Raw genomic sequence first — 25,848 nt, 5'->3', positions numbered from 1 at the left:
ACATCAGTGTAAACTTGAATTCAGTGCATGGGTTCATTTGACATACATAGTAATAAGGTTCAGAGTTTGTTTCCTGATTAAATCTGTACATCACTTATGCACTTGGAGGACTATAGCTCAGATTCTAGCAGCCTGTTTTGCTGTCACCATCTCATTGCAGTCCTCCAGCAGAAATGGGAGTGGAGGATATTGGCTAAAATTGTCTCTCACACAAGAACTATATAAAAAGAACACTATTACGGTTACAAAAGGAAGCACTCCAACGGAATTAGGGATGTCCATGCAACCTTAATTCAGCCCCTTGTGGGTCTGCATTGATAGTCTTCAATTACATGATCACATACTATTTTTTTCCACAGGATCTGCCTTATTCAGTGCACAGGATGGACAGCTATTCAATGTTTTACTCCTGGGTGTTCAACATGAGGCCTCAGACTTTATGTATTGCACACTATTCAAACCCTGCACTGAAGACAGAATTACTCATTTTCAAGTTGGCTTTTCTATGGTGCTCATCACCAGTAGTATCTGAGTGTTTCACGAACATAAATTAATCTTCATGACACCCCTGTGAGGTGAGGGGGTATTGTCCCCATTTACAGATGGAGAATCGAGGCACAGAGATTAACATCTGAAGTATCCACTAATTTTAGCTGCCCAATTTGAAATGTGCAGGATTTTTCAGAGTACTTGGCATTATATAGCACTTTATATGTTGTATACACATCTCCCATTGACTTCATCTGCAGCTGTGAGTGCTCAGCACTTCTGCAAATCAGACCTCATGGTTTCAAGTTGGGCCCCAGAAAATGAGGAACACCCAATTAGTGATCACCTATGGAAAGACTGGTTTAAGTGACTTGTGCAGCATTATATAGTATTCTGTGGCAGGGATAGAATCCAGTTCTCTAGGGCAGTATTTGACTGCCTTAATCATGAGACTGTCCTTTCTCTTCCTACAACCCCCTTCCTCATTCAGTACACTCCTTCCAAATTCTGTAACAAATGGAGCAGAGGCGCTACAGACAACAGCCTCCTTCACTACACAGCCCTGATTCATCCCCAGAGAAGGCCCATCCTGTGCACTGAATGAAGTCGGGGTTTTGTGGAAAAAATAGTATGTGAGCACTACTCAGTACCAGTCTCCCTCCTTGGGGGTACTTGTCCAATCTCCGTCCCCTCCACTCCAGCTTCTTGTTCAAGTCTGCCCCGCTGTACCACTTCTCTCCCAGTACACTGGCTCCTCGTCAGATCTGTCTCCTCCTCCTGCTTCTCCTCCTTTCTCCTGCCCACTGGTTCTTAGTCCCAGTCTCCCCATGGTCGTCTTGTTATCTTGGTCTTGCTCCCAATGCCCAACCCCCATCTAGTTTCCCTCTCTGGCTCCCAGTCTCCTTTGTCACCTTGGCAATCTCCTCCTCCCCAGGCTCCTTGTCCCAATCTACTCCAGGTCCCCTCTGCACTCAAATCAGGCAGCTTCCTCCTCCATGCTGCCTGGGCTCAGCAAGTGGTCATCTGCTCTCAGTTCAGGTGCCCAGACCTGGCACAGTTCAGAGCTGCAGCTCCAGGGATAGTCCTGCTCACCTTTGAGCTGGAGCATGCTCAGTGCAGATGGAATGTTCAGGGAATTTAGCTGCGAAAAATCAAAGATTTCTTTGAGCAAACTGAAATTTTCAAAGGGTTCTAACTTGGTCAAATTTGGGCAGATTTTCATGGGAAAAGCAAATGACACCTCCCTGATAAAAAGCCAACCCCTACTAATTTTTAAGTCCCTTTTCCAAAGCATGGGGATACTAGAGCTCTTCAGAGAAAGTTGCCAGAACTTCCTATCGTGGGGAAACATACATTTGTTCCTAACCTTATTCTCTGAAACTGTTGAGCCATTTTGTCTGAAAATTTCCTCTCTCCCCCCACCCAAAAAAAAAAAAAAAAAAAAAAACGGACCCCTGGCATGGAAAGTTTCAGCCCTAGCAATTAGTTTGGCAAAGTTACAAGCAACTGAAAACAGACTGATAATGGTAAATGTTGGCTAACCTTAATATAGGTGGTGCCGTCAGCTTCCTAGGTATATGGTGGCATGTTGGGTTCTTCATGTATGAGTTTGGGATGGTCACATTACAACAACTACCAATATCATCTGTACATCGCTGCCCTGACACACACTGTTACCTTAGGAAAGTTTTAGTCCGCTTATTCATAGATTCTAGGACTGGAAGGGACTTCGAGAGGTCATAGAGTCCAGTCCTCTGCCCTCATGGCAGGACCAAATACTGTCTAGACCATCCCTGGTAGACATTTATCTAACCTACTCTTAAATATCTCCAGAGATGGAGATTCCACAACCTCCCTAGGCAGTTTATTCCAGTGTTTAACCACCCTGACAGTTAGGAACTTTTTCCTAATGTCCAACCTAAACCTCCCTTGCTGCAGTTTAAGCCCATTGCTTCTTGTTCTATCCTTAGAGGCTAAGGTGAAAAAGTTTTCTCCCTCCTCCTTATGACACCCTTTTAGATACCTGAAAACTATCCTGTCTCCTCTCAGTCTTCTCTTTTTCAAACTAAACAAACCCAATTCTTTCAGCCTTCCTTCATAGGTCATGTTCTCAAGACCTTTAATCGTTCTTGTTGCTCTTCTCTGGATCCTCTCCAATTTCTCCACATCTTTCTTGAAATGCGGTACGCAGAATTGGATGCAATACTCCAGTTGAGGCCTAAACAGCGCAAAGTAGAGCAGAAGAATGACTTCTCGTGTCTTGCTCACAACACACATGTTAATGCATCCCAGAATCATGTTTGCTTTTTTGCAACAGCATCACACTGTTGACTCATATTTAGCTTGTGGTCTACTATAACCCCTAGATCCCTTTCTGCCGTACTCCTTCCTAGACAGTCTCTTTCCATCCTGTATACGTGAAACTGATTTTTCCTTCCTAAGTGGAGCACTTTGGATTTGTCTTTGTTAAACTTCATCCTGTTTAACTCAGACCATTTCTCCAATTTGTCCAGATCATTTTGAATTTATGACCCTGTCCTCCAAAGCAGTTGCAATCCTGCTAAATTACTGGGACTGTTTCTTGTATCCCTCCAACAGTAAAGCCACATGCCATGTTACCATGGTCTGGACTGGCCCTAGACCTGTGCATGGAGGGAACCCTACATATGTGGTTCTCCTTCCTACACCACAGGACTCTGCCATGTACCTGGCACTATCCCATCCCACCCCATCCCTCTGGAGGCTTCTCTGCAAGGCCCAAGGGAGTGAGTTCAGGAGGGCTAGGGCAGGTGGAGTGAGGGGAACAGGTGGGGAGAAGATGTGAATATTAGTCAAAAATAATACAACACCAGCCTATATTTATTCTCTCCAGCTCCCTGTGCCCATGGCGCTGGGTGCTGGAGTTCCACAGAGGCCCACAATCTTAAGGTGGATGGCTTTGTCCTCTTGTATATCCCCTTAGCTCTGCCAGGCTTGGTTTCTTCTGCAGAGGACAAACCATCCCCATTGCGACACTCTGGGAGGAGGCCTACAAGAGGATCCTCAGACTTCCCCTGGCCATTCCCACAGGACTTTGTGATGCTTCCTTGGGTACCCAGGGCTGTAAGGCACCTCGCTACCATGTGGCTTTAGTGTGAGAAGCAGTGTCTGTGCCTGCCAGTGATCAGCTCCCCAACTCCACTGACCCTGGGCAGCACCAGCCCTGCCTTCTGGGCCTCGGAGGCCCCACTGTCACTCTTCAGGTTAGCAATTGGCACACTCCTGCGTCCTCTGAGCATCTACCTGGAGTGTCCAACCCCTGCTCCATTGGACACTTGCAGCATTCACAGATTCTCTGCCTCAAAGGAACAGCGCACCCCTGTTTATCAGTTCCACCTCCATTCACACACACACACGCTTCACACACGCTTCACACACGCTTCACACACGCTTCACACACAGCACTTAAACAGGGTTATAGTGAAAGCAAGTATACGTTTATTTAACAAAGGATGGAGATGCAAGTAGAAGGGTTACATATACAATAAAATCATAACGTACCTTCTAGAGCCTAGAGTTAATGAACAAGAGACTCTTGTGTCTTGCAGAGTATTGCTCACCCCAAATCCTTGCAGCGCTTTATAGCCAGGCATGGCTGTGATCCCCCTTTCCCGAGACAAGCATGTTTGTCAGTTTGCCTCCTCTGTGAACTATTTAGTGTGTCCCTTTTGCGCTTCAAGATATACCAGACCAGTCCAATGTCTGTGTTTGTCAATAGGACATCCTCCTGCTGTTTGTTCCTTCCTCTAGGTTTTGCAATCTCTGACTTGGCACCTGGTTCAAATAGGCCTACAATGTGTGGCATAAATACACAGTACACAAATGGCCAGATGCGGGGAGAGGCCTGTTATTGCCTGCATGAAAGGAATTATCTCCAAGGTCTGGCACCTCCTGGTAACCTGCCTCAACTCCAAGACCTTAAGAGCATAATTTTCAGTATAGATACATAGGTCCTTTACCCTTATCCATACACACATTTCACAATGATTATGGCAACTAGTGGGCTGCTGGCTCTCAGTAGAGATCTCACATGCCACCCTTCAGTGAACTATTATGCAGATACCTAACCCTGGGGATCCCTGTGCACCCCCGGACCCTCTGCCAGTTGGCACCAATGGGTGCCTGGGTCATACTTTCTCAGGAGGAAAATATCTTGGCCCCCGAGTCTAACTGCGCAGGGCTCATAGGGCAGGAGAGACTAAAGCTGATCTGTCAGAACAAATGAAAAATGATAGTTCTAGTGCAGTGGCTCTCAAACTTTTTTACTGGTGACCCCTTTCACATAGCAAGCCTCTGAGGGTGACCCCCCCTTATAAATTAAAAACACTTTTTAATATATTTAACGCCATTATAAATTCTGGAGGCAAAGCGGGGTTTAGGGTGGAGGTTGACAGCTCGAAACCCCCCATGTAATAACCTCGCGACCCCCTGAGTGGTCCCGATCCCCAGTTTGAGAACCCCTGTTCTAGTGTTACTAGACTCTTTGGGCCCTCTGTAGAGCTGGACGTGAGTCGGGCCTTGTTGGAGGGGCACAAACAAACTCCAGTCTGTAGCCCTGAAAGGCCATGAGATACTCGACTCTAGCACTGACATGTTAATGTCTAGAGAAGCTGCACTGATTTGGCTGCATCAGCCATGTCCTGGGCCTCTGAAGGAGGGAGAGGGGTGGCAGTATGGAGCAGTCCCCTGGGAGGCAATGCATTTTTCAAATTGCATCAGTTAAGAGTTCCCAATTAGCTCCAGGCAAATGTATTAGTGGGGAGCACAGATGCTGCTTTTAGAGTTCACCTTAACGTTGTTGTGGGGCTGGGCTACACACAAATATACACTAATGTAGTGAGTTTACTTGGAATTAACAATGTCCATTAAAACAGAACGTTCTTAATCCTAAATGAGCAGCCATACAGGCCTGGTCTACACGACAGAGTTAGGTCAATGTAAGGCTGCCTACATCGACCTAACTCTGTAAGCATCTACACTAAAACATAGCTTCCACCAATATAACTCTCCCACTTTACCAACTGAATAATTCCACTTCTGCACTTAAGTCGACATAGGGCTGGTCTACACTGAGGGGGGGAGGGAGGATCATTCCAAGATACGCAACTTCAAGTCAAAGTATCTTGGATCGAATTACCTGGGGTCCACACGGCGCGGGATCGACGGCCAAGGCTCCCCCGTCGACTGCGCTACGCCGCTCGCTCTGGTGGAGTTCCAGAGTCGACGGTGAGCGCGTTCAGGGATCGATATATCGCGTCTTAACGAGACACGATATATCGATCCCGGATAAATCAATTGCTTTTGATAAATCAAAAGACGTACCCGTACTGAAGTTGACACAGTGTCAGCACAGAGACTGCGTTACTTACGTCGCCTGTTGCTGCCTTTCAGCAACCATTCCACAGTGCCTCACACTGGCAGTTAAATCGGCGCAAGTGCTCCTGGTTAGGGTGCACACTGCTGACACAAGGAGTATAGTGTGGACATGTAAAACCGATTCAATGCTGCAGTGGCTCTATGTCAACGTAATTTAGGTCAACTTAATTTTGTAGTGTAGACTTGCCCACAGACTTCTTCTGAAATAGCAGGTATGAAATAGAAATGAGTTTGGTGCATGTTTGTGTAGAGACCAGCCCTTACTTGGGCTTCAAAGTTCCAGCCCCAGGCAGGTACTTGAGAAAGGGGTCAGCTGGAGACAGCTTTTCAGTGGTGGTTCCAGAAGCACATCAGTTTGCATTGCATGTTTCTTCATAGCAGGAAAACACACTCAGCTCTAAAATGTTCTTAACAAAATGACCAGGCAACATTGCAGCCAGGATCTGCCGTGATTTCTACAGCCGGAATTTTCTTGTCTCTGACATTAAAGCTTTTTGGGTGAGTTTTGGGGGGGTTTGCCAGTGAAACAATTAGCTTCTCATTTGCGAAGTGTCCTGGAGCCTTCACCCTTGAGTGTTAGGCTTGGCAAAGCGACTATACCGGGATTTCAGTAGGCTCTGCTGAATATCTTAGGCCATCTTTACTGTAGGGATTTCTGCTGTCTGCAGCCAGCCCTTGAATTGGGGCTTGTGCTTATGCACATCCCTAGCACAGACACAGCCTTAGTAATTGACCATAGAGCACGTGGAGCGATTTTTCGTTCCCTTAACATTTTTTGCCCAAACCATGCAAAGCAGTGAAAGTTGATGCCAGCTTTCCTACCATATTCAGTTGTAATATAAATAACCCTGTTCAAAAAAGGCAGGTTAAGGTTTGTCACGCTGGGAAGGACTGTTTTACCCCTCACCCATGACTCAAACTGCTTGAAGAATTATATTCAAACTTTAAACCTGTGGGGAGGGTGGGTTTTATTAATGGTATGGTTTTAAACCAGCAGCATTGTAGATATGTTATACTGATTGTTAAACCTGGCTCATACTGACAAATATACAGAGAGAACCAGTTTTAAACGAAGCCATATCTACACTACCACGTATGCCAGCAAATGTTGTGTCACTCGGGGTATGAAAATACACACCCCTGAGTAACATAAGTTTTGCTGGCACATGGTAGTATGCACAACACTATGTCGGCAGGAGAGCTGCTACTGCCCGCTCCTTGAGATGGTTTTATGATGTCAATGGGAGAGCTCTCTTCTGCCAGCATAGAGCGGCTACATGAGCAGCAATCTTACAGTGGCGCAGCAGCATTGATACAGCTGTGCCAGTGTAAGCTCGCTAGTGTAGACATGGCCTAATAACATGTCCAGCCAGGAGTTTGCACCGGCTTAACTAAATCTGTTTTCTAAAGTGCTTTATGCTAAACTGATGCAACTTCTATGTAGGCAGGGCCCAAGCCTGAGAGATTTTATCCTGAAACGTGTATGTCTGGCAAATTCGGCGCATGTTAACATGGGAACTGTCTTGCAACCTTAATTAGAGCTCTGCATGCTTTGTTGGTTCTGTAGGCCAAGCTTATAGCACACCCCAGGGCTCCTGTATCCCTCCATTCCCACCCTCCACAAACTCCCTGGGTGCCACCTTCCCATCCCCCTCTGTTTCAGAGACTCCCTGCAGCCCTCCCATGCCTTCCCTCATGCCAGGGCATCTCTGTCTTCCGTTTCCCACATGCACACATGCCAGGGGTTGACCCCTATGCACACACCAGGATCCCCCACTCTCCCACCACCACCACCACCAGGGGTTCTGTGTCTCCCTTTCCCCCATGCCTGAGGCTCTGTCTGCACCTCCCCCCATTCTTATTCTTTCTCCTTTTCTCTTTCAGAAGGTAACTATTTTTAAACTCTTGGGAGGATGGGCTGGTTGGAAATAAAGGGTTTTGTGCTTAAGCTGCTAGCTTTGCTAACCAGATACCACGGGCACCATGTGCCATTTCTCCCCTTTTGGCTTTCTGATTTTCACCAAAATCACTAGGCTTCTGCCCACTGATGCTTAGAACATGCCTTGAAATTTTGGAATTGATCAGATGTGGCATTTAAAAGTTATTGCGTTGCATCCGGAGAAATGCCATTAAATGGAATGTGATAATATCTTGTATTGCACCAACTTCTGGTGGTGAGAGACAGCAAGCTTTTGAGCCACACCCTCAGGTCTGGGAAAGGTGTCACAGCTAAATACAAGGTGTAACAGATTGTTTAGCGTAGGCAGTTAGCATATATTGTAAGGGACCATTCAAGGTGGAATGACCTTGTCATAGGACAAAAAGAGGTGGGGTTGGTGGTGTTCCTCATCCACTGCACTGAATGCCCCAGTAACTGTGGGTGAAACCAGACAATTACTGCGCTGTCAAATGAACTTGCACAGGAAAGTGATAAAAGACAAAAATATCATCACCGGTGGGTGAACACGTCTCACAGAGTGATCACTCTGTCTGACCTCTCAGTCCTCATCCTCAAAGGAAACCTGCACAATACTTTCAAAAGACGAGCCTGGGAGCTTAAATTCATAACTCTGCTACACAGACACTATGGCTGGCTACACTGCGCACCTTACAATGGCACAGCTGTGCCGCTACAGCTGCACCATTGTAAGGTTCATGGAGCGGTAGCTTTCTCACCTGGACAGTGTTTCCTGCCAATGAAGCGCTGTCCACACCAGCGCTTTTGTTGGTGCAACTTATGTCAGTTGGGGGCAGCGTGGGCTTCAAACCTCTGACAGACAAAAGTGCTAGTATAGACAGAACCTAAAAATCATGGACTGAACAGAGACACTGGACACTAACATCCCCCCCCCCACCCTTTTTTTGTCCTATGACTGCAGAGGTGTTAACAGGCCACTCCACCTTGAATGGTCCCTTGGAATATGTGCTATCTATTCTAAACAATCCGTTTCACCTTGCATTTAGTTGTGAGGCTGGAAATATGTTTCCCAGACCTGAAGAAGAGCTCTGTGTGGCTCCAAAGCTTCTCTTTCACCCACAGAAATTGGTCCAATAAAAGAACAAGGAGTACTTGTGGCACCTTAGAGACTAGCAAAGTACTCCTTGTTCTTTTTGCTGATACAGATTAACACGGATACCACTCTGAATCCAATAAAAGACATTTCCTCCCCCACCTTGTCTCTCTAATACCCGGGGACCAGCATGGCTATGACAACGCTGCATACATTAAATGGAATGTAAGGCCTCACAAGCTCCACCAACTCAATTGGGTGTTGCCTAGATCCCTGATCATGATTTGCTTTTTTATATATAATGCCTGTTGCCATGGCTCTGCCACCACTTTGCATATTTAAGTCTGCCAGTGCCTTTGGATGTAGGTAAGTATTAGAGCAGCCTGAAAGATGGGGTGCAAAGGCCCAGCAATTAGGTGACTTACCCAGGATCACACACCAAGTCAGAGGCAGAAGTGGGAATAAAACTCAAGTGCCCTAAATCTGTCCTTCAGATACAGGGCAAGACAACTTCTTATACTCCACAGTCCCTGATGTTTTTGTCTACTACATAGCCTTCCAAGGTGTGCTGGTATCCATTGTTCTCTGGGTATAAGAGCCTTCTCCTCTGCATCTCTTCCCATCTGGAACAGCATTCCCACATCTCTACCTCCAGACGCCTCACATCTGAGGCCTCCTATGGAAGCATCTCATCTCCATGCCTCTTAATTTCTCTCTCCCTCAGCTGTTGTGCTAATTCCTTAGAGAGCTTTGGGAACAGGCTACATGTTGTAACACCACATTGCTCTTGCTGTACATGGTGGAGCCTTCTGTCGAAGAGTCTCAAAGCTCTTTACAAATGTGAAGATGGGGTGGGGACTCCACAGGGCTTCCCTAGTGGAGTTTCCTCCTAATTCCTCCATTAGGAGAGGGTGATTTGCCGCCCACTCATGCACACGCTGTAGATTAAAGCAAGGCGTTGGCTCCCAAACCGTGTGGACACCACCTTGTCCTAGTGGTAAAGGACCATCCATATAACCCTCCTGTGCATTTTCACTGCCTCCTGCCCCCTTTTAAGAGAAGTTCCCAACTGAGAGGGGCTCCAACAAGTATGTTACCTTTGTGTGGATTCCCTGCCAGGGTTGAGGGAATGATGCGTGTTCCTCCAACCTTCCCCTCTTGTCCTGGCCTGACCCCCTTACTACACAAGAATCCCAGCTCCTGCAGAGAGCTCTAGGAGGGCTGTGGAGGTGGCTGGCCATCTCCCTTCTCCAGTGGAGTTGAGATCTGCATACAGTGTGTTTCCTGTAATGAGTTGGGGGAACAATCTGGCCCTAAATGACTCTGCTTCCCAAACCACCAGTGAGATCAGTAAATGGAACAGTAACTTCATTTGACAGATGGGGAAACAAGTTAGATGAGTGGCCCTGGGGGTGCCGTGAAAGAGAGGGAGGAAGAGACCATAGCCTAAGCACAAGACTGGCCTCTGCCAAGAGAGAGACTGCACTGCGCGGTGTTCGCCAGCAGGAGAACCCAGATGACAAACACAGACAAACAGTTTGACTCATTCTCTTTAAGGTGATTCCGATGACGCAGCTCCCTCTAGTTCCAGTGTCCTTTCCTCTACCCCGCCTTCTGTGTCTCCTGCTGTGAAGGAAGCTTCCCCCACCCCACCTTCCTCGCCGTCTGTCACGGGCAGCTTCTCTTCCTCCAGGTAAAGCACCTTCCGCCTCTTTTCTCTCCGTGTATTACCCAAAATACAGTAGAAATGAAATCTCTTTGTAAGGAACACTGCAGCCCTCCTTCCCCCACATGCAACTCCATCTCCCCAGTCCTCTGTCATCCCTTTAAATTCTTTTAGCCTAGGCCTTGTGGAGATTAACCCTGTTTCACTTCAGAGGAATTAACTCGTGGATACTGGGAGGGATCAGAAACTGATGGGAGGGTCATTGGGGCTTCATGAGGGTAAGGCTGGATTTTGTTTGCTGCATTTGGCTGGGAGGGGATCAAGCCGTTTGGCAGAGTGCTTGCCTGCATACATTCATCTGCAGCACTCTCTGAGGATACTCGTCTGCAGCTTTACCTCAGGTTCTGTTAGTGTCCTCAAATGGGAGTCTTGTCTTGGAGGTCTCCAGTTGGCCTGGAAACCTAATACTTCATGTCTTGGAGAACGTGTAGAAAGCAGGTATTTCTCCAAGCCTCCTGGTCTACTGCCTTTGGATTTTAGTAAAGCATTTGATAACTTCAATCTTAATTCAAGAATAATCCATGTGATTGTAACTACCGGAGCAAGGGCCATCACAAAGGATAACAGGACACCCCTGGGATCCATGTTAGGGTCTGACCTTATTAATGTCCTGGATGGAGACGCTCCCTGTATTCGTACAGCACCTTGCACAGTCGAGCCTCTTTCTGATTGGGTTCTTGAGGTGCTGCACAATACGAAGAAATAACAATGGTCTAGAAGGAAGGAGTAAGGAGCATGTTAATGAAATTTGCAGATGACACTAAATCTGGGAGGAGCTGTGAAGACCAGTCCAATAAATAAGAGGGACAAAGGGAGATTAGAAACATGAGGAGATTAAACTTGGTTTGAAAAATGGCAGCTAACAAAACTAGGAGCCAAATAATCCAGAATACTCTGTGGGAGAGAGGAAATTGGGCGGCAGTAAATGCAGAAGGACCTGGGGCACGTTAATGGAGACTAAATTAAATGAGCTTTGTAGTGCAATAGGGCAGCAAAATGCCAATGTAATTTTGGGCTGGATACACATCCTGAGCTGGGATGTAATAGACCCACTCAGTACAGCTGTGATGCAGCTGTGGCATCAGTCAGTTCTGCCTACTTCAGTACTAAAGATATGGAAAAAGTTGAGAGAAGAACAACACAAATTTGAGTTATCAATAACTCAGAACCATAGGATTTTGGGATGCCAGGGAAATTCCACAAGTCTGGAAGAGTGCTAATGTTGTGTCAATATTCAAAATGGGCAAACGAGATGACCCAGATAACTATAGGTTGATTAGCCTGACATTAGTCCCAGGCAAAATAATAGAAAAGTTGATGTGCGAATCAATTGATAAAGAATTAGAGGACAGGAATGTAATTAGTCCTAGTCAATGTGGTTTTATGGAAAAAAGATCTTGTCAGACAAACCTGATTTCGTTCTTTGAGAGTATAGGGCTGGTTGATACAAATAACTGCAAAGATTTAATATACTTGGGCTTTGGTAAGACATTTGAGTTAGTACTACATGACATTCCAATTAACGAAATAGCACTATATAATATCAATAGAGCACATGTTAAAGGGATTGGGAACTGGCTGACAGATGTAAATGGGAATCTTCATCAAATGAGGCTGTTTCTAGTGGTGTTCCCCTGGGATCGGTAGCAGGCCCAACACTATTCAGTACACCTCTACCCCGATATAACACGAATTCGTATATAACATGGTAAAGCAGTGCTACGGGGGGCCCTGCACACTCCAGTGGATCAAAGCAAGTTCGATATAACACGGTTTCACCTATAACGTGGTAAGATTTTTTGGCTCCCGAGGACAGCATTATATCGAGGTAGAGGTGTATTTTAATCAGTGACCTGGAAGTAAATATAAAATCACAGCTGATAAACCTTGCAGATAGCACAAAGATTGGCGGAATAGCAGAGAACGGGGCAGTGATACAGAGCAATTGGGATTGCTCCGTAAACTGGCCCCTCAAACAAAAAGTTATTTTAAAACAGCCAAATGCAAAGTTCTACATCTAGGTACAAGAAATAGAGGCCATAACTGTAGGGAGGACGGCATCCTGGAAAGCAGTGACCCTGAAAAAGATCTAGGGGGTCATGGTGGATGAGCAACTTCACATGACCTCATGTGACGCTGTAGCAAAAATGGCTAATCCAATCCTTGGATGTATAAAGAGGCATAGTGAGTAGCAGCAGTGAGGTCATTTTACCTCTGTATACGGCAATGGTGAGACCAGTTCTGGAATACTGCATGTCCATATTTTTAAAACGATTAACAAATTGAACCACAAAAATGATTTGACAGCTAATGAAAATGCTAAGGGCAGATGTGGTGCTTCTGCTACTGATTATGGGGAGTCTCAGTGACTATGGGCAGAATTTAGCTCTGAAAGCTTATTTTGTGTGTGTGTGTTCTGCTGCTTATGCACAATGGTGTTAAGTGCATTAAAAGTTACCAACTAAACATCATCTTCAAAAGTGCCAAAATGACACAGGAGCGCAAATCTCATTGAAAGTCCATGGGATTTATTATTTACCTCCCTTCACTGACATTGCTTGGGAGGGGAAGCATGCAGTAGGACAAGTCCACCTCCTCATCCAGGCTGTTTGACTTGTAAGCTCTGAGCTGTAGCATGGCAAGTGAAGGAGGAGGCTGCCAGGAGATGAACAGGCAGAAAAGCAGGGAGGAGGAAGAGGAGAAGCATCTGTTGATATCTTGCTCAGGTTTGGGGTTCAGTGTGAGTTATGGGAAGGTAGTAGGGATGGGGTGTAGGCGTGTGGTTTGAATATGACTTCAGATTCAAGAGCTGTCTTCCCCAGCACTGGGATCATTTCAGTGTAATAACCTATCTGTGCCTCCCCAGGTAGAATGATATTGGCTTGAGTGCAATATTCTCCCTGCTTCAGAAGCTTGTCTCTCCCGTTTCATTTTTGCCAGGTGCACATTAACTATGGAGGTGTCTCTTTAGAAGGTCATGTTTGTGTTGCTTTCTGTTTCTTCGCTCGCCAGTGGAGACAGTGGGCGTTTCCTCTGGTGGCAGGCAGTTGGCGAAGGACCAGTCAGGACCGGAGGAGATGGCACCAATATTTTCATAAGGGGGAGGCCTTGCTAGGCATCTTGAGCTGTATTCAGGCCCATTATGCAGAGGAGCTGGTCCCCTCGGCTCCCATTGACTCCAGTGGAATTTTTCAGGGCTCAGCATTTCTGAAAGTTAGGCCAGTGTCATTCACTATCTAAATCTCCACTTGGCTTCCTTGATGCTTCCAAACTTGAAAGCTTTGGCCTTTGTCTCTGTGTTCCCCAGCCCCTTCTTCCTCTCCCAGGAGAAGATGGCAAGAGCCTCGTGCTGAGGCGCCATCTCTTGTCTCAGCCACAGCTCCTGTGGCTGTCAGCACAGATGAAGAGAGCTCTCATACCCCTCTGTGGGGAAGGAAGTGGAGGAGGTCCTCTGCAGGGCTCCCTCCATTCCAGACCTGAATTCTGAGTCACCTCACTTTAGCACTGTCTCTCTAGAATCTGCTCTAGGCCTGATCCCATGAGAGATGGCAGAGAGCTCTCTCAGGACCCCTGCCTCCTCGTGCTGGGGCCATCGCCTGTATTCCCAGAGGCTCCTCTCCCTTCTCTCCTCCCAAGCAGCTTCCAAAGAGGCCCCCTCTTCCTCAGTCCTTCTCTGTCTCACCACCAAAGACAATTCTCCCTGTGTGACTAGTGCCTGAGGCCCTGCCCCTCGTTCCCCTTCCTCTTTGGAAGCCTTGTGTCTGCTACGCAAGGAGTGTTTCTCTCACCTCTGGTATGCCCCAGCCTCAGGGTCCATGAAGGAGGAGAATGCAGGTTACTCATGTGAAAGTGGGGCCCCTAAGACAAGACCACCCCGGTCCACTCTGTTAATGCTGCACCTGCAATGTGCTACTCCAGCTATAACTGCACCTTGCCCTAAACACTGCTGGGGGCTGAGCCTAGGGAGCCGGATCCTGGCAAGGTACTATGGTCCCCATGAGTCTCATGCCGAATTAGACTGAGACTTCTAGTTTTAGCATACTCCTTGGAGAGGGGAAGTTAGTAGTGCTTGTCTGCCCAACGAGTTGCTGCGCCAGGGTGTGAACCTACCTGCACCCTGGGACACTCAGTACGTTGTAGCCATGTCCACATGGGAGGTTACTGCATGGCAGGCTGATGCACTGTACACTCTCACCCTGACTTGCTGTGCAGTCGCTTTCTTTGGATAAGCCAGCTGAGGGCCTATACAGTGAGAGAAGTCAGGCACTTCTATAGGGCTAGTCTGACTCTCCATAGAGGATCCTGAACTAGAAGCGACCACCAGGGAGTTTAAAGAGAAGTCGTATCTTTAATCTGCTGCTACATGCATCTGATAGGGAGCCTGGTATCTTGGCTGGATCCCTGAGCCCAATATCTCTTGGGCCCTTTCCTCTCCTGAGGGAACCAGAAAGGACTTCATGATGAATCTCCTTCCCTCCCACCACCAAGGTGGAAGTTGGAAGTACTGTACTCCGAAAGGAGCTATCTCAGCATCATCTGACAGCTGATGCCAGCCTCCTGGGTTGGTGGTGAGAGTCCGCCCAGTGACAATGGTCATCCTGGGAACAGACTTGGCATCCATGTCTTGTGTCTGCAGACAGCCCGACTAACCTTTCTGTCCCTCAGATACCTCAGCAAGGGCTGCCATCTACTTGGTGCAGAGGCTGAGAAAATACTGTTGCTCCATGATGGTCCTCTTTGGCCGTCTTTTCACACTGAATCTGTTCCTGCTTCTGGCTGGCCTCTGCCTTAGCCAGCCTGCTCAACCCACCTTAGAGCCTATTCCAGGAGGTCCATGGGCAGAGTGGGGAGACGCTCTGTAGCTAGGTCTGCAGAGCAGCCATCTAGGCCCACATTTTCACCAAGCACTATCGGCTGGATCTGTCTGCATTGGGGTCTGATGAGTTTGCAGAGTGTGCCCCAGCCTAAAGGCCATTTTCCAAGGTGTCACCTCAGTGGGGAGTACTCCTTCCTTCCTCTCCCCAACCAGCCCCACTGCTCCTGCCACCTCAGCCTACAAGTTTCCTGCTCCCTCCCTGGGCCATTTTCAGCACTAGGGAGCCAAGCCACAAACTTTCTTCCACTGCCAACTGGGTATATGTGCTTTGCTCCCCGCGAGAACCTCCTCCCAGATAGCCCCTGGGGCTGAGGAAATGGGTGAAGTGACTCGTGTAGCATAGGCTAAGCAGATTTATCTGACAGGTTTTGGCAGCCATTGGCTGGGAAGCCTAAAGGCGCAAAGTGTCTGAAAGGAGACACAATTGGTGCCAAATCTCTTGCTCCTGATATGTTCTTCGCTGCCTGCCTGATGTCAGCAGAAAGGGGCCGCACATGTGTCCGCTCTGGAGAGCCAAGCCACAGAACAACCATCCACTGGTGAAAAAGTTGAGACAGTTTTCTCCACAGGGTCACTGCATTCTGCATAGCCTTTCCTGTGATCACCTGATATGGCCACCACATTAGACCATGTTTTATTCATTTGCTCCACCCACTGGCTATTTCTCAACCAATTAACAGACTTATCTTTCCTAACTAAGTCCCCCTGTATGCCTAAAATACCAAGCTGGAGTGAGTTTTGCACCATGTCCTGATGGCAGGCAAGGTCTGACTTTGGTAGCCCATAAGGGAAAGCGATTGTTAAGCTCAGGATTGTGTTGGGGTAGTGAACTACCAAGACAGGCAATTCTTTTTCCATGGGTTGGACTTCGTGAGCTACACAGCAGGTGTGACTCTAGCCAGACTGATTTACAGTGCAGTCACCCAAAAAGGTAACTGGCTGTTCTATCTGAAGAACAATTTGATAGTTATTCTCAGGATTGCAATTAAAACAAAGGAAAAAAAGAATTCATGAGAAGTTGCCTGATTAAATGTAATTAGTAACAGTGATTCCTGGCTCATGAGCCACGTAACGGAGCTTCTTTCACAATTGTCCTTCATGAGAAGATCCTAACCTCCTTGATCTACCCTTTGATAAGTGGCTAGTTGTTTCTGGGTGCTTACCATTCTCAGGTGCCCATTCTGAGAGACGTCCAAGGGGTCTGACTTGCCGAAGAAGCTGAGCACGCGCCCCCTGAAAATCTGGCCATCTTAAGGAATCTCAGGTTGGGTAGCCAGCATCCCTAGTCACTTGTGAAAATGTTGGGCCCTTGATTCTTTTTGATGGAAATCCGGTCAATCAGCATGTGAAAATGATTCTTTCCTCCCATCTTTTAGCCAGAGCCTTGGTGCTGAGCTGATGGGACTGCAGGTGGATTACTGGATTGCAGCTCAGCCCATGGAGAAGAAGAGAGACCCGGAGAAGAAGGACCCTTCCACTGCCAAAAACACACTCAAATGCACTTTCCGGTCTCTCCAGGTCAGCAGGTTACCCACGAGTGGGGAGACCACCAGCACTCCAACGATGTCAATGACAGTTGTGACAAAGGAAAAGAACAAAAAGGGTAAGAGTGGGAGGGGATTCAGCTTGCTGCTCTATCGGGTATTGCTGACACATGAAAGGTGGACGGTTGTATTTGTTCTGGCTTTCCAGGTCTGCCCAGGTTCACTGTATGATGTCTTAACAGTAGAACTTGCTCCCCAGCCCTGAAATGCCATCGTTAGGCCTGCTGGCTTGTGGCCCTAGAGGCGACCTTATTTTTGTGTTATGGGGAGTGACTCCCCGTGTTGCTGTGTTTGGTGCCAGCAAATCACACCATGTTGGGTAGGTCTCCTGATCTGCCTTTGCCCCTGTGAAATAAAAGCTGGTTGCTGTACCATGAGGTAAGCCAAGGCCACTGAATAATTGAACACACAACAAATCATGAGCCACGCAATCTCACGGGTGGACTTTAGCTGGGTTTTTGGGGTGGGGTTATTTTGGTTTTTCTTTCTCAAACCCAAGCATTCATTAAAACAATATCTTGCCCTTTCTGCTGCAGTGCCATTTCTTAAAGAACTCCATGCACTGTTGCTCCATTAGCTTTAGACTTGCAGAAAACTTTTTCTAGGCATGGGTGCACAAATTTTGCCATAATGGATCTGTCTGTGGTCTAAAGATGGCTAATACTTGACATTTAAGATGAAGATATCCCTCATGCACCTAGCCAGCTATACAATTGTGATTATTGCTGGGCATCAGTTGAAGGCCTGAAGCACGAGATTGAATTGCTCTGTTCATTATTGCAGGTACAGATGTATTAATGGTCATGTCATTAATACATCTGTACCTGCCATCTTTAGACCCTCTTCCAGGCAACACCAACATTGCCCAAGGAGGAACAGAGACAAGCAATTGGTGGCAGGCCCACCATCTTCCACACCAGGAGAGAACACACCTTACGAGATGAGTGGGTACTGAAAACTGTCCTTATACAACACCCCTTGGAACTGACCAACGTAACCTCAAGATTCACTCTGTCTCTGACGTACAGGGACAGCAGATCCTTTCTCCGAAGAGTTCTCAGGGACAGTATTCCATCTTAATCATCCACAAGCAATCGGAGGGTCTGTGGGCAGTACTGGGCCAGAAATACTCTCATAGCATACAAAGCGCACAGTGTTCCACATGGTGACGTAGCACACCATAGCAGCAGGAATGCTGCCCAGGAAATTCAGGGCAACAAGAGACCTGACCAAAGCACCTGCCAGAGATTCCTGTGTTGCATTTGTGAGGGAGCAAAGCTCTCCTTTGCTTCCAGTCTTCACAAAATATGGAGATCCTTGTGGGACAGCTCCAGGCCAGGGGGCATGCATTTGTTTCCCTAAAGATCCTGCCAGCTCACTTGGGAGAGTTATTTAGGTATGAGTAGAGACATGATTCAGAAAGGTGGGAGGAGACCTGGTCATTCATACAGACAGCAAAAGACTGGGCAGTACACAGTCTTCCCAGACTGTTAGGTTGATAGTCAGCTGCTTGGAGATCTTCCATAGGTGTGAGGGACTTAGATTCAGGATGGATCACTAGGACCCGTCACACTCAAACATGTTCGCCCTGCAGCAAAAACTAGACAAGGAGATCCTATTTCAGGAATCCTGATGTGAGCCTGCTGCAATGGTCCCCTGCCAAGATTGGGGTCTAGAGGCATCAGGGACTCCGATTGCACCAGGGAGGATGTGGATGTTGGAAATAATGGGAACAAGAACATGGCCCAGTGAAACTACTGACTCAGCTGAGGATTGATCACACATCTCCATCCTTCCAAGCTAAACCATACAGCAAAGATCAATGTGCAAGGGATACTGACAAAAGGCTATCGGTGCCTATTAAAAGGCTGTTAGCCTCAAGAATGCAGTCAGCCACGGCAGTATGCTCCCATACATACGGATCTACTTCAGCTACCGGTGTAAGAGGGGAGGAAGGGCTCAGTGTTTATCACTAGGATCATCTCAGCTCCCTGACAGAGTACAGGCTGCAGAGATGAGCTCTAACCCAGATTAATCAGACCTGCAAGTTTCAAAGAGTTGCCATCATCCTTGGGAAGCCTCCAGTTCACATGTGCCCCACCTAAAGTTTAAACTCCGTTCTCTAAGTATGACCAGAACCACCTTTCCAACCTAGGAGCTCCGTCTTCCCCCGTTCCTTGTAAGGCTGTAAACACAGGAATATTTCAAAAAGGAGAAGGATTGGTGGGGAGCCTAACAATGTTTGAAGTTTAGGTGTTTGGGGGGGAGGGCAAATACTGGAAAGCCAGGAAATTACACTTTTTGGGAAACTTGTTACCAGTGAGAGGCACTTCTAGAATTCCTTTTCCTTCAGGAATCTTCTACAACAGCTCCCCACTGGCCCCATGCATGGACCTGAAAAAATTCTCCAAGAGCTGGGGAGATAGCAACTGCCATATTGCAATGAATCATAGAATCATAGAATATCAGAGTTGGAAGGGACCTCAAGAGGTCATCTAGTCCAACCCCCTGCTCAAAGCAGGACCAATTCCCAGCTAAATCATCCCAGCCAGGCCTTTGTCAAGCCGGGCCTTAAAAACCTCCAAGGAAGGAGACTCCACCACCTCCCTAGGTAACGCATTCCAGTGTTTCACCACCCTCCTAGTGAAATAGTTTTTCCTGATATCCAACCTGGACCCTCCCCCACTGCAACTTGAGACCATTGCTCCTTGTTCTGTCATCTGCCACCACTGAGAACAGCCGAGCTCCATCCTCTTTGGAACCCCCCTTCAGGTAGTTGAAGGCTGCTATCAAATCCCCCCTCATTCTTCTCTTCTGGAGACTAAACAATCCCAGTTCTCTCAGCCTCTCCTCATAAGTCATGTGCTCCAGACCCCTAATCATTTTTGTTGCCCTCCGCTGGACTCTTTCCAATTTTTCCACGTCCTTCTTGTAGTGTGGGGCCCAAAACTGGACACAGTATTCCAGATGAGGCCTCACCAATGTCGAATAAAGGGGAACGATCACGTTCCTCGATCTGCTGGCAATGCCCCTACTTATACAGCCTAAAATGCCGTTAGCCTTCTTGGCAACAAGAGCACACTGTTGACTCATATCCAGCTTCTCGTCCACTGTGACCCCTAGGTCCTTTTCAGCAGAACTGCTACCTAGCCATTCGGTCCCTAGTCTGTAGCAGTGCATGGGATTCTTCCGTCCTAAGTGCAGGACTCTGCACTGGACTGAGATCACATCAAATCTCCAGCGCTTAGTTGAATTGTGCTATCAGTACTTGGTTTGAAAATGGGCTGTGTTGCAGCAAATGGCTTTGGCTATTCAATAGCTGGTAACTTTTTCTCTCAAGGGGATCTACTCTTGCAATGAACTCTGCAGTGTTGGGCCAGAGTTCAGGCTGAGCAGATGCCACATCACTCAGACTGGGGTGTCAGTGGTGCAGGAAGTGCCATCCTCCAGATCAGACATGAACTACAAGGTCTGTCCAAGTTTTCAGTGCCTTGTGACATGGTATGTTCTGTCTGGGGACCTGAGGCTGTGCTAAGATGGCACCTAATAAGCTCCTATATGGAGTTTGCCCAGGCTGGATTCAAGGGTGTTCATCCCCAGTTTGGAGCAATTCTCCTGGAGCCACCTTCTCCCTTTCAGATTGTTAATTCAGATGGATCCTGAGACCTTGGTACCTTTTTCAGAAGGGCTTCCTAACCTTTCCCCTCCCCGGCCAGTTCCTTTCTTTGCAGGAGCTCCCTTATCTCAGGTGTCCCTTTGAGCAGCTGTTGACCTGGTGTTTATGTAGTGAATATGCACTAGTTGCCACATTCAACTGGAAGTGAGGATAACCTCTGGGGCTTTCTGCTCTAGAAACTTTTTGCAATAAGCAAGAATCTCCATGGGAGCACAGTAGATTTTATATCATTTGAGCCAACCACCGAAGCTCGCAGTGCACAAGGGTGGAGCTTTATCTTAATAGACTGGATATTTTCCCAGCAGGGGAATTGCCCCAGGGGGATGAAGGGGAGGCTTATAGCAATGAAGACTTTCAGAGGCAATATGAATTGCTTTGGGGCTCTAATAATGCCCAATTAATAGGGCCCAGTAAGGTGGTGATGCTTGGTAAGTAATTCTGTGAACTGGAAATGTTAATACGCATGGGAAGGGGGAGTACCTGGCCAGCCAAACTCCTGGCAAAGAGGAAATTTAGGCTTCAGTGTATTTTTCCCTAATTGTTTCAGGATAACTTCTTGTGGCTTGTAGAGATTAAGCATGCTTGGTTTGATTTTCTTCTAGTGATGTTTTTGCCCAAGAAAACAAAAGACAAGGAGATTGAGTCTAAGAGTCAATGCATTGAAGGAATTAGTAGATTGATTTGCACAGCAAAACATCAGCAGAATATGCTGCGGGGTAAGTGCTGAATTATTGCATCATTTCTGATAGTAATGGGGAGCATTTTATTGCTAATTATGGCTCTAGTGCCTGTAAGACAGCCATCTCAGTGCTTGATCAGGACGTGCTAGTCTGTGACACAAAGCAGACTTGAACCTCATGGATTTGGCTGCAGGAGGATTCCGCCATCATGGGGAAATCCACAGATGGCATAGAGCCAGCCAGCCACTAAACCTTAGGTTCTCAATCTGGGAGTTACAAACAGGTCTCGGGGGCACAACAACCCTCTTTTTCCTTTGTAGCTAGGTGGGAGTGGAGTCCCAGAAGTTTTATGTTGTAACATGGGTTCACTGTTGGGAAAAGGTTGAGAAACACTGTTCTAAACTCTTCTGGGTTATAGGTGTTGATTATGGAACAAACCAGTGGTCCATCTTGTTTGCTCTGGTTGTGGCCTCTACCTGATGCTTGAGAGGAAGAGGAGGATTTCTCCATAATGCATGCAGCCAGTAGACAATAATTTCCCACTGTTGAGAGTGGGCAGGGAGATGACTGGCATCTTTCCCATCCCAGCTGCTGAGCCATTTTCATTTGATCTTTAGGGCAGCAGAAGAATTGACTGGGCCTTCTTCCTAATTTTTCTACTATCTAGCTGTCAGTGCAGCATCTGTTTCCTGTACTGACTGAGGAAGGATGATGTGATGGCATAGAATTCAGGCATAGGGATTCTCGAGGGTGACTGTCTTGCTGGGTGCTTTTTGACATGCTTCCTTGTTCTATTCTTCCCCTGCAGTCCTAATTGATGGCGTAGAGTGGAACGATGTGAAGTTCTTTCAGCTGGCAGCACAGTGGTCCTCCCATGTCAAGCACTTTCCCATCTGCATATTCGGACACTCCAAACCTAACTTCTAACCACTTTAAGCAGTGCGGCTTTCTGCCTGTATGGAGACTGCACACGCAGGAACCAGGAATTTGAGTGCCAACTCTGACTCAAGTCTGCTTGCTCTCTCCTGCAGATTACTTACAGATGCGTCTGGATTACTTCTGAATTACTTTTTTCTATTAATTCTTAAGTTTACTACAAGGGAAGGAAATCCACTGAACAAAACAAAAAACAGTCTTAAGCAGAAATGTACCAATAACATGGAAATTACCGGGAGAACCTCCAGAAGTGGGGTGACCTGCCGGAGAACTTAAGAGCAGATAGCTGGATAACTGCACTGCTTATTAACCTGAAACCTCCTGGGTGTGTTTGTGGCTGGGTGTTCTGGATTGGGCTTGAATGGTTTTTGAGGGGAGAGTGGGAGGTACTGAGAGAATGAATTGTTTTAAAATGTTTAACTCTGTGCCGCCCCCCTCCCCGACGTCACATAAAGAAAGTAGAGCCTGGTTCATCACCAGATAGTTCAGGTACCAAGAATGTGAAGTACATTGCGCTGTCTGCCAAAAACCAAGCTAATAACTGAGGGAAACCCCAGGATTCTCCACAGGTGAAGAAATGCCAGAGGGTCACTATTTTAAGGCCAGCTACTGAAATGGGCAGGCATGTTCACTCTCGTGCCTGATTCAGGTTGGGCAGAGACTGAAATACAAAGTATGAAATGTCTGTTTGAGGAATCCCATTGCTCCAAGTCCATCCCAATAACCCAACCAAGTCAGTCACAACACCCCCTGCAGCCCGGAGCTGGATTTGAAGGACACCAGTTCAGTGGGGTTGTTGCTATTTAGATTTTCACACAGATTATGGACATCAATAAAACCTTGCCCGGCCTCTCAAGAGAATGGATTTTTACAGGTGCAGATTTTTTTTAATGCTTTTAAAAAAGATTAAGTTGCTAAAAAAGATAACAGGAAAGATGAGCTGCTGTCTAATGAGTCAGGCATTAATGTACTGGCTAGTTCCTGTGCCCCTTGGGCCTATACACATGAGCAGCTGCATTTTACACCAGCTACGTTCACACCCACACAGCAAAAGCACATGTGCATGTGAAAGCACATACAATACCAGCTCGCAGCAAATGCGCTACCTGCATACATCATCCTGAATGTGCCCTCTCTTCTAGGCAGTGTGTACAGGGTTCCCCCCTCACATGCCAAATGGGAATCCCTTGTTTGGGGGCCCCCTCCAGCCACGTGAGCTGCTGCTGCTGTTTCTGAGGCAGGAGGCCATGTAGCAAAGCCAGCTCTGAGAGCAGAAGCAGAGAACTTCGGCTTGTCTGGACTGCGTTGGAATGCCTCATGCACGGATTGTGTCATCTGAGGGTTCTCTCAGCTATTCTAGTTCTTTGACTCCAGCAGTGCACCTGTGTTGCACAGTGCACCGTTAGCCAGCTGGGCCACGTGCCGGCTTAGGATCCATCCTCCAAGGGGCCTGCCATGGAAAATGAGGGTGGAGGAGTCACTCAGTGCCCCTGTACTTCCTGTGGGCTTCTCTCCATGGGAAAGAAGCTACTCCAGCAGGATACAAGCTTGCAGCTAGCAGAACCCACCATTCAGGGATTAAGGATTTACTGTGCAAAACCAACCAGTGCCTGTGTGAAATGCACTGGCCACTATAGCCCTGACCCTGAGCACTACTGCAGCTCATGAGTGGGAAACTGTAAGCTATGAATGTTCTCCCTTCCCCCTCCCCTAAAATATCACAGTGCCAGCCCATTCCCAGGGTATATTAAAGCCAGGGCTGGCTCCAGGCACTAGCCCAGCAAGCAGGTGCTTGGGGCGGCCATGGGGAAGGGGCGGCATGTTGGGCTGTTCGGTGGCGGGTCCCTCTCGGAGGGAAGCCCCTGCCGCCGAATTCCTGCCGAAGAAGAAAGCAGCGCGGTGGAGCTGCCGTTGGAGTGCCGCCGATCGCAATTGCGATTGCAGCTTTTTTTTTTTTCTTTCTGCCGCTTGGGGCGGCAAAAACCCTGGAGCCAGTCCTGACTAAAGCAGCCTGAAGGTTGCTCTGATTTACAATGTCAGTAGCCCTACAGGGCTGCGTCAGCACCTAGGGATCTCGAGCCAAAGGAGGCTTAGCTACAGCTTTCCCCCTGGCTCCCACTCATTAGTAGCTGGGTCTGTGGGTGGCCTAGGAGCTACTGCAGCAACTCTCCTTGCTGGGAATCCTGCCCTGGCTTTAGGACGGAGCTTTGCTCTGCTGAAGGGGCATCGAGGTGCTCTAACTGGAGGAACAAGGCTCTGATCCTTCTCACCACAGGCACAACTCCCTGGAGTTGAATGAAGCCCTCCTGTACCAGGCATGCTGCACACTACACTTCTGGCAGCTGCATGTGGACTGAAATTCCCAGGGGTGGAGCCTTTGCCCAGAAATCCTCCCCCATCAACCCTGCAAGGAATCACACTACAGCAAAGCCTAACAGCTTTAGTTATCCGTAACCCTGCTCTACTCCTCCAGGGGGTCCCAGGGCTGGATCTGTGGGGCTCTCCTGGCGATACAGCTCCAGGGAGGAGTCTCCATGCAGATGTTCCAAACCCAGTGGCTGAGGAGCTAGAGCTTATTTGCTGTGCAGAGGAGCCAACACCCCACCTTGGAATGAGCAGGGTGCAGCTGCATAAGGGGAGCCTCCTGGGGGTTCCAGTCTCATGGGCAGGCGTTTGCACTGCTCAGGCCCATTTTCAGAGACCCCCAGAGTGGCTCCTTCTCCCGCCCTCTCAGAGACAGCAATATGTTAAGCATTTTTCAGAGTCCAAATATTCTGGGATAGTGACTGACTGAATGAAGATTTGCAAATGGCTGTGGAGCCTGTTCCACCTTGTGTGTGGGTCATGCCCTGGGAAGGCGTGTCCTGCAGGAGGGGTTTCATTGACTTGGGCAGGACTTCAGTGGGCACTGGGGGTGTGTTCAGCTAATGGCCCTGCTGAAGGAATGAGGGTGATTGTGGCCCTAAAGAGAACAGTGCCTCTCTCTTCCCCTTCACAGTAAAGAGGAGTATCTGCAGAGCAAACAGTACATGCACCTTCCCCTCACTGCTCAGGCTACTGGTTTAGATGCATGTTTAATAAGAAAGGAACTTTCTAGTGTGATTTCAGCCATGTCCAGGAATCAACTCTCATCAGACTCGCAGGGTCCTCAGCAGCCCAGCAATGCACTCCTGTGAGGAGTCGGGCAGGTCAGCGCACAGATCCACATGCGAATGCTGATGCAGCTGGTGGGGGGTTACTGTAAACTATTCACTTGTTTATGGCAGCCCTGAGGAGAGAGTAGGTTTCCCTTTAACGCTTTGTAACAGGGGCAGAAAGAATCTCTAGCTTCAGCATAGTGGCGGCTGGCGCTTAGGATCTTGCAAGGAGGCTTGCACCTTGCTCTGGGGTAGCGCAGCATTGCCTGGCAGCCACAGCTTAGGAATGAGCACACGAGCACATCAGTGCTCTTTATTGAAGCTGTTGCCTCAGGACAAGCCTTTTAATGAAGTCAGC

General features: G+C 47.8%; 1 protein-coding gene across 2 annotated transcripts in view; it reads left to right on the top strand.

The window, feature by feature from the left end:
- The window catches only part of PACS2 (phosphofurin acidic cluster sorting protein 2), a 188,045-nt gene extending 163,856 nt beyond the window's left edge, over positions 1-24,189 (top strand). For both annotated transcript variants that reach the window (XM_034778929.1, XM_034778930.1), the window contains 4 exons: positions 10,473-10,608; positions 16,894-17,120; positions 21,340-21,453; positions 22,226-24,189. In XM_034778929.1, coding sequence (XP_034634820.1) covers positions 10,473-10,608; positions 16,894-17,120; positions 21,340-21,453; positions 22,226-22,344 — 596 coding nt within the window. In that variant the 3' untranslated portion in view covers positions 22,345-24,189. The remainder of the gene's footprint in view (positions 1-10,472; positions 10,609-16,893; positions 17,121-21,339; positions 21,454-22,225) is intronic.
- The last annotated feature ends 1,659 nt before the right edge of the window (positions 24,190-25,848 follow it).

Source organism: Trachemys scripta, chromosome 8, assembly GCF_013100865.1.
Source record: "Trachemys scripta elegans isolate TJP31775 chromosome 8, CAS_Tse_1.0, whole genome shotgun sequence".
NCBI classification, from domain to species: Eukaryota; Metazoa; Chordata; order Testudines; family Emydidae; genus Trachemys; species Trachemys scripta.
The sequence above is the reverse complement of the archived record's forward strand: the minus strand, read 5'-3'. Positions and strand labels throughout refer to the sequence as shown.